Source organism: Diabrotica virgifera, chromosome 9 (genome assembly GCF_917563875.1).
Source record: "Diabrotica virgifera virgifera chromosome 9, PGI_DIABVI_V3a".
NCBI classification, from domain to species: Eukaryota; Metazoa; Arthropoda; class Insecta; order Coleoptera; family Chrysomelidae; genus Diabrotica; species Diabrotica virgifera.
The window spans coordinates 201,722,480-201,735,298 of NC_065451.1; the positions used below are offsets into that span (position 1 = coordinate 201,722,480).

General features: G+C 33.1%; 1 protein-coding gene across 1 annotated transcript; it reads right to left on the reverse strand.

Moving 5' to 3' along the window:
* Positions 1-5,109: 5,109 nt before the first annotated feature.
* On the reverse strand, positions 5,110-8,839 carry LOC126892085 (protein CTLA-2-beta-like). The gene is made up of 2 exons (XM_050661514.1): positions 8,607-8,839; positions 5,110-5,382 (listed from the first exon to the last, which is right to left on the reverse strand). Exons 1-2 carry the CDS (start codon positions 8,736-8,738, stop codon positions 5,167-5,169), a joined length of 348 nt encoding a protein of 115 aa, XP_050517471.1. The 5' UTR covers positions 8,739-8,839; the 3' UTR covers positions 5,110-5,166.
* Positions 8,840-12,819: the final 3,980 nt, after the last annotated feature.

Genomic DNA, 12,819 nt, shown 5'->3' on the forward strand with positions numbered 1-12,819 from the left:
ATACAATATTTTTTCTACAAACGTAATTACAGGACAATATCTACAAAAACTTTTACTTGAACTTGACTGACATTCCAATTTTATATTTTTTTGACATTACATCAAAATTGCATATACCGTCAATACGAACTGCAGTGCCTTAAATTTTTTTTAAAGCACTAGTGCCTTAAAGTAGCATTTTTAACGCTCGTATGGAGTGCTAAAAATTGCATTTTTAACACGGTTGTAGAAAAAATATTTTATTAAAAGTAGATTCTAATTTTTTTAAACATGTTTTTTTGCAAAATGTATTACTGATAAATTATTTTTCGTTCTTTATTTGTTACATTGTTACATTTACATACAAAAGTAGTGTTTAATTGTCTTCACAAAATTTTGTATTTTGTGTTTTTGTGTTTTTTTTTTGTAAAATTTATTACTAATTTTCTTTCTTTATTTATTTCATTTACATAAAAAAGTAGTTTTTAACTGTTTCAAAAATGTTGCATGTTGTGGTTGTGTTTTTTTTTGTAAAATGTATTACTAATAAATTATTTTTATGTTTTTATTTGCTACGTTGTTACATTGATTAACGGATTGATAATCAGTAATCGTCAATGGTCAATTTAGGCATGGCTTACTTAAAATTTAGATAAATTTAGACACCTAAAATAATTTGCTTTGAAAAATGAAAATATCTCGAAAACTAATAAACTTGGACATAGGAAATGTTATATAAAAATTAAAATACGGTAATCGTACTTTTCAATAGTGATATAAAATATAGGGTGTTCCATTTAAAATTAGTGATAAAATAATGTACTTGCGTTTTGACTCACCCTGTATTTGAAATAAAGAAAATTAGCAATGGCAATAATTCTTGAAAATTTTGACAATAAATAAAACAATATGGCATGAATAAACCATTGCTGTTGTGCTTATTTTTATTTATACAGGGAGTTGAACTTGCTACGATTTTCATACAAAATTGGTTATAACTTTGTAAATACCCTGTATAACATAACAAACCTTTATATTTTTGTGATGAAGAAGTTAACAGGCTTTCGAATATAAAATAAAATATAGGGTGTTCCATTTAAAAAAAAAAACATAAGTTTGGTCTGCCACTGTATTATCGAACACTCTGTAACATTCTAACTAATTTTGTAATGTGAAGCTCAAAGCTGGCTAAAATTTTTTTTATTAACTTTTATTGCTATCTATTACTATAGCGGATCTATTGAGCTTTACCCCACTAATCAATCACTCTGTATGTATAATCATTTCGTTGTGAAGCGAAACGAGAGCCGTCTTAATTTAGTTAATTCAAAGAGCGCCTAAAGCGCTCTAACTAGTTTCAACCCTTCTTAGCGTCTCATCAGAGAGTGCATATTTGATTATCTCTAAACCACTAAAATTCGGGATGCCGGGATCAGTTCGCAATGAAATAACATGATGATATAGATGCCGTGGCGGCATCTGCTAAAGACGAATGAAAGTTTTATTTTAATATTACCAATATCAAAAATAAAACTTTATAAGAACTAATCTTCTGGTTACACCATTCGTGGCTTCTAAAATTTGCAAGCCAACGAATTGCCGGAGCTAAGAAGGCCGAGGGAGATCTATCAGGTTGCATCTCACTACCCGCCTGTCCAGCACGGTAAAATTCCAACAAAGATTAGTTCCCAATACTTAGATTAGGAGTAGAACTGATAAAAATAATAAATAATCATTTCGTCGTGAAGCGAAACAAGAGCCGTCTTATTTTAGTTAGTTTAGAGAGCGCCAAAAGCAATTTAACTAGTTTTAACCCTTCTGAGGGTCTCATCAGACAGTGCATATTTGATTCTCTCTGATCCACTAAAATTCGGGCAGCCCCCCTCCGTACAATTCATTCATTTTCTTTTAATTCATTAAATTTTTTAAAAATTTTAGAATCAACAAACTTTCAAAAGAATTAAAAATCACATTTAAAAAGAAATAAGAGTCTTACATGTAGATGTCATCATCATCAATGGTGCTACAGCCCTATGAAAGAGCCTCGACCTTCCCAAGTCTATTACGCCAGTCAGTCCTATCCATTGCCAACCGTTGCCATGCCAGTTTGCTGCGCCTATTACATGTAGATGTAAACCAAGTAAATATAAAGTACCATAGGTACTGGTTTAAATTATTTTTTTATAAAGTAACTTGAGGCAGTCAGAAAAAATTGGAGGGTTTCAGATAAAATTGGATGGTTTCAGATAAAATTGGAGGGTGCCAGAAAAAATTGACTGAGTCAGAAAAAAGTGGAGGGAGATACGATAAAACAGGAGGATGTCAGAAAAATTTAGTACAGTGATTATAGGGGGCATTTGATTGTATCCCCCGTCGCATGGCGACGTCACAAGTCCTTACTATTGAGCACCTGTGACCAAGTGCTGTCCTTAACTACATTCATCGAAGCTGGCTTTGAAAGACATAACATTTATAGACCTTACGGCTGCCTATGACACTGTGTGGAGAGAGGGCCTTATTTATAAGTTTATGAAAATCATACCGTCTCAAAACTTGTCAGCTGATAAACAATCTACTAACTATCAGACTGTTTCAGGTATATACATATAAATGATGCACGGAGTAACGTTAGAAAACTTAACAACGGCTTACCTCAAGGCTCAGTGCTAGCTCCTTTATTATTTAACCTTTATACGGCAGATATACCTAAACAAAATGCAGCTATCAAACATAACAACAACCCCAAATATCTAGGCATCACACTTGATAGAACACTCACCTTCAAAAGCCATCTTACAAACGCAGCCGGTAAACTGAGAACAAGAAACAATATAATAACAAAACTTGCTGGAACAACTTGGGGTTCTTCTGCAGATACTCTTCGGACCTCTGCACTAGTTTTGGTTTTTTCAGTGGCAGAATATTGTGCACCAGTACGGCTAAATAGTGTACATACAAACAAAATCGATGTCCAACTTAATCAAACCATGAGAATAATCACTAGAATAATAAAATTAACTCCAGTGAGATGGCTGCCTACTTTGAGCAATATTGCTCCACCAGATCTACGCCGTACAGCAGCATTAATGAGAGAGTACCAGAAAATTGTAGCCAACATACAATTACCAAATTCATCAAGACATACCAGATATCTCAAAAGAGCACCAGCGACTGAGGTGTAGAAATCCTCCAATCAGATTTGCTCGAACAATTGGTGATTTCTATGATATACAAAGGCAATGGTCCACAATATATGTGCCAACAATAGCAGCAGACTCTATTCAGATATCCACCCCAACCCAGGGTTTCATCGGATCGGGTCTGCCCCGGTCCACCTGGGCGAGGCTTAATCGTATACGTACCGAACATGGTAAATGTTCTGATTCCCTGTTCAAATGGGGTCGTGCGGAAAGTCCACAGTGCGATTGCGGATTACCTAGACAGACCATAAGTCATTGTGTTTCAAATTGCCTAAATCGTGCCTACCGTGGAAACCTCCAGGACTTTGTGGAATGCTTCCCAGAAGCAATTGAATGGCTATGTAAATTGGACATTAATATTTAGGTTCATTCATTATATTTTAGTCTTTGAATAATACCGGGTGTCCACTTATATTTTCCCCCATTTTAACTGCCTATAACTTCTAAACGGTTCACGATAGAAATATGCGGTTTTCGCTGAAATGTTTTATTTTAGTAAAAGTTTTGTCTAAATGGATTGAATTTTTTATATCGCTTTCAAATACGAAATAAAAAATGGCGGATTTTTGAAAAAACTTTGTTGACTTTTTTTAATGGAACACCCTGTATATTTTTTGTAAATTGAAAGAAAGATCATTCACCTATCCAGCGATATAAAGTTTTTCAAAATCGGTTGTCAAATCACTGAGTAATTAATTTTTAAAATGAGGGGTGCAACGTGGGTACCTAAATAACATAACTGAGCACAATGATATTATGTTATGTGATTTCCACATTGCATCTCTCATTTTAAAAATTAATTGCTCAGTCATTTGGCAACCGATTTTAAAAATTTTTATATCGCTGGATAGGTAAATAACCGTTTTTTCAAGACACAAAAAAATATTGGGTGTTTTAATAAAAAAAGTCAACAACGTTTTTTTTCAAAAATCCGCCATTTTTTATTTAAAAGCGATATAAAAAATGGTCATTTACCTAAAAACTTGAAAAAGCGGCATTTATCTATCTAGCGATATAAAAATTTTTAAAATCGGTTGTCAAATGATTGAGCAACTAATTTTTAAAATGAGAGATGCAATGTGGAAATCACAAAACTTGCTTAGTTATGTTATTTAGGTATGTGATATCCACGTTGCACCTCTCATTTTAAAAATTAATTGCTCAGTGATTTAACAACCGATTTTGAAAAACTGTATATCGCTAGATAGGTGAATGTCCTTTCTTTCAATTTACAAAAGAATATACTGGGTGTTCCATTAAAAAAAAGTTAACAAAGTTCTTTTCAAAAATCCGCCATTTTTTATTTCGTATTTGAAAGCGATATAAAAAATTCCATCCGTTCAGACAAAACTTTTACTAAAATAAAACATTTCAGTGAAAACCGCATATTTCTATCTTGAGCCGTTTAGAAGTTATAGGCAGTTAAAATGGGGGAAAATATAAGTGGACACCCGGTACCTATATTATATTTGTGTATTTATCATACTGTGAAAGTCCATACGCTAAATAAAAAACCAGTCCTTAAGAGGGTAGATGCAAAATATTGGTCCAATGCTATTTAAATACATTAATTTTTTTAATCCTGAGAAAACTAATAAATATTTTTGAAAAATTTAAACGCAGAATGAAAGATTACATTATTACCGAGGGCCGAAAGTCCCTTAGAATAAACAAAAAGTTTCTTTTGAATGAAATATTTGAAATTAAAAATCACACTATATTTTCTCTTTTTCTTCACCCCTGTAACTTATTCAAATAAACATTATAGAAGTTTTCAGAGACTTTCGCCCCTCGGTAATAATGTAGTGTTTCATTCTGCGTTTACATTTTTCAAAAATACTTATTAGTTTTCTCAGAATTCGAAAAAATGAATGCATTGGACCAAGATTTTGCGCAGACTCCCTTAATAAAAGTTTCAAGAAAACTGCCATTGACAAATAATCCCTTTAATTAATTTTTATCAAGCTTTCAATAATACAAGTCATTTTTATACATCTTTCTGATTAGGCGGTATGGGGATGAGACCAAGAAGATTGTTAAATTCTTCATCTGTTAAATCAGTCATTGGGTTCAGTCCTTTACTCCATGATACTTCCCCCGCCTCGTACTTTTTGTTGTGCTCTATAATTTCGTAGTATCTTTTCTCAAATAAAGCAAACCTTTTGGCATCTTCTTCTTCATCATACGACTTATAAAACGCTTTCTGAAAATAAATAGAGTAACTTATTAACAAATTTATTCAAATTATTTATAAGCCAAAAATGACTAATTGAGTAAAATGTTTTTGCAATGGTAAAAATGATTTTTTTATTTTTATTTTTTTTTTTAACATATTGAAAATATAAGTCTTCTTCGTTCATGTGGTACCCGCAGAATCGCTGTATTATTATTATTTTCTGAACAATAACACTACAAAAAAAGCTCTGTGGGATAAACAATTTGAATAAAATTTAAACTCATTGACGAATCGTCTTGAAATAATATATTTATGTTTAAAAAGCGCACATTTAAATTTAACAGTTGACATGTCACAGCGTTTTTTATAATTTTTTAAAATAAGGACACAAACAATAATTTTATCCCATAAGTCATTTCCACATTATAATTAATAAAATTCAGCTTTTAAAAATATAAAAATGTTCAGGGTGTTCCATTAAAAATAAAGCTTATGGACTATACTAGGCTTGCTTGAATCACACTGTACATATAGATTTAGATTTAAAAAGCGTACATTTACATATCGCACCTCCGCTCAAATAGTGTCACAACTCAAAAAAATCTAAAAACGGTTTTATTGCACCAACAGTTTAATAAAACTACAAAAGCTTGTCTTATAAAGTGTTATGTTTATAGTTCAAATATTTGTCGTTAGATGACACTAGAGTCATTATATGATTAACCAAAATCAACGGTGCACCGAACAGAAACAGTGTCACATATCACTTGTGCAAGGCATTTGTCTATATATAAGATGTGTATAAAGCGTCATTTGTCGAGTTAAGACAGTATATGTGATTACTTTATTCAAAATAATCTGCGTACGTGCTCAAGAAAAGTGACACATTTATCACTTATTTATCTTTCTTTTTGCAGTAATGTTTTGAAGTTTTTATTTTTTGTTTAATGTTGCTATTTGTATTTAAAGTTACACCATTAAAAAGTATAAGTATATTAACCAGATAATAATAATGGTATTATATTATGTCATGCAAGAGCCACTTTTGATAAATACATAATATTATTTCGTAAATTTTTCGGTATTTTATCTGTATAGTGTCACAAGTCACAACTCAAAAAAATATATTTTTTAAATATTTTTAGCAGAATTAATACACTACTTTGTAGAGCTTCAAAAAGAGCTAGCAACGTTTTCGAGAAATCATTTTAAGACGGCTGATTCTTTCATATATTGTTCCCTATGCTTCCTCGAACACCGTACCGGCCATATGGTTGCTGATACAGGTTGCGTTCCTTACTGCGCAGCACACCAGTACAGGTAAACACAAAATCAGGGTGATTGATTAGTGTGTGTGTGTGTGTGTTCACAAAGAGGGGATGGCATTAGATGAACTTTTGCCACAGATATTTGGAAGTTGAAGATTGAAGATGTCATATTAAATTTTTATTTTAGAATCTTTAAGAAATTGTATGATAATATCATTAATAGTTTTGGTGTTGAAGCTTAGTAGGTGTGAAATATTCAGCGGTAAACTTACATTCTGCTCCTGAAGTCTAGCAATTAGTGCTTTCGTATGGTATTTATTAAGTTCACAATTAAAGATTATATAATTTAAATCTGCAGTAGAGTAGTTATCACATGAACAGAGAGAGTTGATACGCATTCCTATTTTAGCTAAATGTGCAGGAAAATTGCCATGGTTTAATCTTAAGCGACTTAGGGATGTGGAATAAAATCGAGTAACGTGATAATCAAATATATGTGGGATATTTTGCGACAGTTGTGGGTATATGTAAGTGTATGGATTCCTCGAAGTTTGTACAAATTTAAGCCAAATAGTTTCCCATTTCTTTCTTAATTTTTTATGCAATTCTGGAATGTAATCGCTGGAGATTGTTAAATCTACTATTTCATTTAAAGTTGCTGAATTCTTTGCCATTTCATCTACTATCTCATTTTCTTTGATTCCGGCATGCCCTTTTACCCAGATGAAGACCAAGTCACTGCTATTATTTTTAAATCGAGCGATTGTCTTTTTAATATGGCATAACAACTCATTGTTGTGTTTTTTGGTTATTGGTTGTGATATTGCCTCAAGAGCAGATAAAGAATCTGATAGTATAACCGTGTCTCCTTCAATAGCATAAAGTTCGGCAGTAAAGATAGATGTAAATTTAGGTAGTCTAAAAGAATTGCCACTTTTTATATTAGAAACATAATAAGCACTACCTACACTATTACATGTTTTTCAACCATCTTTATAAATGTATTTATAATTAGAAAATTCAGATAAAATTAATTTTATAATTTTATTGTTTTGGCATGGTAAGTTTCTGTATGTAGGTTTTATGATCTTTGGAAAGATTGCGATTTCCTTAATAGAAAGGTTATATATGGGTAATAAGTAATATTTGTTTAGTGTTAATGCTAAAGTTGTTAGTTTCTAGATAAGCATCTGTAAGGGGGGGAGAAGTTTTAATTCTCCAATAAGAATTTGTTAAGTTATATTCAGTAAGACTGTTAATTTTACTTAATAATTTATGTGAGTCAAAAGTCCTGGTCTTTAATAGAAACTTATTAGACAAGAATTCTCTTCTAAGGTTTAGAGGAGGTTCCTGCACTTCTGCTAGAATTGCAGCACATGGCGTTGACTTAAACGCACTAATACATATAGGTATTGCTTTATACTGAATATGATCGATTTTTGATAAATTAGATTTTGACGATGAACCATATAAAAAGCATCCATAATCAATGATTGACCGGATATACGATTTATAGAACATTAATGCTATCTTTGGGTCGGCACCCCATCTAGCTTTACATATGCAACGAAGCATGTTTAAACCTTTTTCGCATTTGTTGATAATGTGATTCACATGGAGTGTCCAGGTTAGTTTTTTGTCCAAAACCACGCCCAGATACTTATGGTGAGAAGATACATTAATATCAACATTACTTAAATTTATACTGGTAGGGGAACTTAACCTATGTCTAGTGAAAAAGGTGATGCTAGATTTCTCAGGGGATAAGGTGAAATTAAAAGCCATAGACCATCTTTTTACACATTGCATTATCAGTTCCAAATCGCATAAACACTCATTATATCGCATAGTAAAAGTATCGGCCGACCTCGCAAAAGATGGTGTGACAACCTTCCATAGAGATATCAATCCGCCAATGATCAAGCAGAATTGCTCATACAGAGGAAGAAGAATATACGAAGAATAATAATTAAGACTAAATACCTTATACTTTGACCATGCTTCTTCGGCAGTTTCGTTTGGGTCCGGATAGCTGGGGTCTTTTTCGGCAGGTTCCGGGTCTTGCGCCACTACCACTGCAAGGAATAAAGCAAGTAAAAATAACTTGCAAAGCATTGTTGTTATCAATATAAAACACCAGATACTGATTATCAATTCGATGCATGAATAATTACAAAAGTAGCTGTTACGGCTTTTATATGCACTGCCTGACAATGTGAGTTTAATTAAAATACATCCATAAAAATTTCAAATAATATAAATTATTACACGGTGGCGACAATAATTGGTTGTGTTCATTTTATTTATAGACCGTCTTGTGGTTGAAATTACTTTGAATTTTAATTTAGTAAAAAACAATTACGTACAACAGGGACGTAAGTACTGCCGTATCACTAAGAAGGGACACCCGAATAAGAAGTAGTCACTTCTGTCAGCACTCCTTAAGTGCCACGCGCTGTTATTTATTACGTTAATTAGAGGGAGTAGTAAAATGAAAACGTTCTGCCTGAAAAATGGTGGGTCATACAGAGGATATTACTTTTATATGCTACCTCAAATTAAAAGAAAACATTGAAATTGTCGGTCTATTGTTGGTCCATTATTAACGGATATATTGCAAACTATATCCCCCACCACTTTTCAGGTAAAAGTTTTAATTCAAGGTCGTTACGCAAATCATTATTTTTTAAAATATTCCACTTTTTAACATATTTATCAACTGAATTAGTATGATACAATTGATCCAAAAGATTGCATAACCCAGACATCCAAAGTGGAAGTTATCCTCCAACACCAAATTATTCTATGTGGTCCACATAATGTTCAGAAAAAAGTCACACCATTTTGAGCGTAGGATTTGGACGGGTGAGGGGGAGAAATCGGTAAATTCGTAGTTTTTTACGTTTTTCGTCAATATTTCTAAAACTATGCGGTTTAGCATAAACAACCTTCTATACAAATATATTCTACATTAAATTTGAAATAAAAACGCCCTATGCATAATCCTTCTAAAATGAACGGTTCCAAAGTTACGGAAGTAGTATAATATAATTGGTCCGAAAAAAGGCCTAACCTAGACATTCAAAGTAAAAGTTTTCCTCCAACACCAAATGATTGTATATTATGGTCCACATATTGTTTAGTAAAAAGTTATACCATTTTGAGCGTCCGGTTTGGGGGAGATGGGGGAGAAGTCGGTAAATTAGTAGTTTTTCACGTTTTTCATCAATATTTCTAAAACTATGCTTTATATTAAACATTGATCTATACAAAAATGTTCTACATAAAATTTAAAACAAAAAAGGGTCGATACATAATTTGTTATAAAATCAATGGTTCCGGAGTTACGGAGAGTGAAAAGTGGAGGTTTTCGATACTTTTATATTTTTCGGGCAATTGATGATGATTTTGGAACCGTTCATTTTAGAAGGATTATGCATATGACCTTTTTTTATTTCAAATATAATGTAGAACATTTTTGTATAGAGGTTATTCATGCTAAACCACGTAGTTTTAGAAATATAGAAATATTGACGAAAAACCTAAAAAACTGCGAATTTACCGATTTCTCCCCCCTCTCCACCCCAAACACGACGCTCAAAATGGTGTGACTTTTTTCTGAACATTATGTGGACTATATAGAACAATTTGGTGTTGGAGGATAACTTTCTCTTTGGATGCCTGGGTTTGGGTCTAGTTATACCATACTAAATTGTTAAGTAATAAAAATGATAGATGCCCTCATGAAGTTTAAATGTTAATATTGATAAACAAACAAATCATGAATTTTTCCAGAGTTGGAAAATCTATCTCGGCAAAAAATACTCCTAGAAAAATGTTTTGTTAAATGTGTGCCAAATTGTCAGGAACACGAATATCGAAACGACATTTCAAAAATTTTATTCCTGGCGCGGCGAGGTTTTTAAAACAACAATTCGTAAACATAATGTTTAATTTTTTTATTCACAATTTATTCTAAACATAATGTGTATAAGTCGTATTTTTAAATTTCTAACATCATATTTTGGGAGTACCAAAAATGCAATATACAGCACCTGGTAGTAAATTATTTACTCTTTATATTAAAGACCTTAGCATTGTAACACCTAATTTTATTATTAACAATTATTCATCCAAAAAAAAATAAAAACCTTATTTTGTAAAAGGTATATGTATTTAAAATCCCTAAAAAGGGCTGTATCACAAAACGGTTTCGGAATCAATATTCCATTATCAGTGTTATCACCTAAAATAAGTATAACTCTATAAGTAAAATAAACGTGAGGTTAAATTTTGACAAAGGTGAAAAAAATGAATAGATAGTTATACTTACGGGTTTACATGCTTTAAGCCACCAAAATGTACGGGTAAAAACCCTTAAATTGATTTTAAACAGTTGAGGTTACATTATATTATGTGATTTTGAAAGATGTTTAAAATGTTTCCAGATTAACCCCTGGCATCACATGACATCAACCATATTGGTTGGAAAATTGAAGGTAGAACCTTACATGGCAGAGTTTAGGTGACAACTGATCGGAATGACCCCCGGAAGGATGTCATTACCAGACTGACACCGCACCTTGACAGAATCTACTAAGTATGTGTAGTTAATTCAGCCAAAAGAATATAAATTTTATGTTAATATTTAAACAATAACAGTTTTGAAAAATATTTGTTGGGATTAAAAATAATTTACCCTAAATAAGTATGATGGATGAAAGTTAAATTATAGAATCAAACAGAAGTGAATTAATACTTTCTTTAGGGTAGGCAATTATCATTACATTAGATGGAAAATTATGCTATTGGGTATGGGTAAGCTGATGTTATGAGCTTAATATTTGGTGGAATTTATTAATAGAAGGATCAAACGAAATAGATAAAAAGATGATATATATTTAGTTTGGCTGAAGAAATATGTATTACTAGATGTGAATATAAATAAGAAAAGTATTAATGAGGAGACTGAGAAATCCAGAGAGAAATCCAGAATTATTCATCCAGAGGTGTGACCAGGATGATCCTAAGGGGGTTACATCTACTTGAAGGTCTCTGGGTTGTACGGAATAATAATGGTGTTAAGCGAATAGAGCTCAAATTACATCCAAAAGGGGGGTGTTATAACCCACAAAACCACCCCCTGGTTACGCCCATGTATTAATCCGTGATTCAGTCGGAAGTCACGAACGTATGTAAACGTCCCAACCCAAAAGATTTTGGCCTCGACAGTCGAGCTGTTGGAATAGCACGGCCACGCGACCAAATCTGTCATTTTTGTCGTACAACAAGCCTACTACACTATTGACATATTAACGATAGACCAGGCTAGGGATATGCCACTCAATGCATCGGGGTGTAACGCCAATATTAAGTACAGTGGTCTAGCTATATTTGTCTGTCGTACGAGTGTGAGCGTATCTAGCAAGAGGTGGGAGTAATGGAACGACACAGACACAGAGGCAGCGGCCATCATATGCTAGAGAGAGTAAGCTAAGCGCCGGTAAAAAGAGATAGATAGACCACCGACCCGAACTGTTCCGCGTTACTCTATTTTTCGGACCTTGTCTAATCTATGTGATATTATATCTATGGGCTATACACGCTCCAACGGTTGTCAGACACAGTGGCGGATGCAGAATTTTGGGGGAGGTCATGGATCTTGAGGGTGATTTAATTACTTTTCTCAGATGCAAGATCAGAGATCGCTGTATCGACGCATACTAAGAATAGCTTAGACAGACAGAGTGACCAACACAGAGGTATTGAGAAGAATGGGTAAAGAGGTGGAATTGTTAACAACTGTTAAAAGGAAGAAAGCGTCATACCTGGGCCATGTGTTCCGTAATAATAAGTACAGTCTGCTACAGCTTATCGTGGAAGGCAAGATTGAAGGTAGAAAATGTTTGGGCAGAAAGAAGAAATCCAGAGAAACTTGAGAAACTTGAGAGAATGGTTTCAAATACCAGAAGCTGCGAACATAAAACATGCGGCACAAAACAGAGCAACCCATCGTTTGATGGTCGTCAACCATCGGTAAAAGACGGCACATAAAGAAGAAGATGCAAGATCACTTAGTCTTACCACCCCTAGGATCTCTCTCTTTAATCCTGACCCCCCGGAGGGAGTGTAGTGGTCGACGTGATGTCGTGTATTGTCCTTCTTCAAAGATCTCTGTCTCTGGTCATTTCTTTTA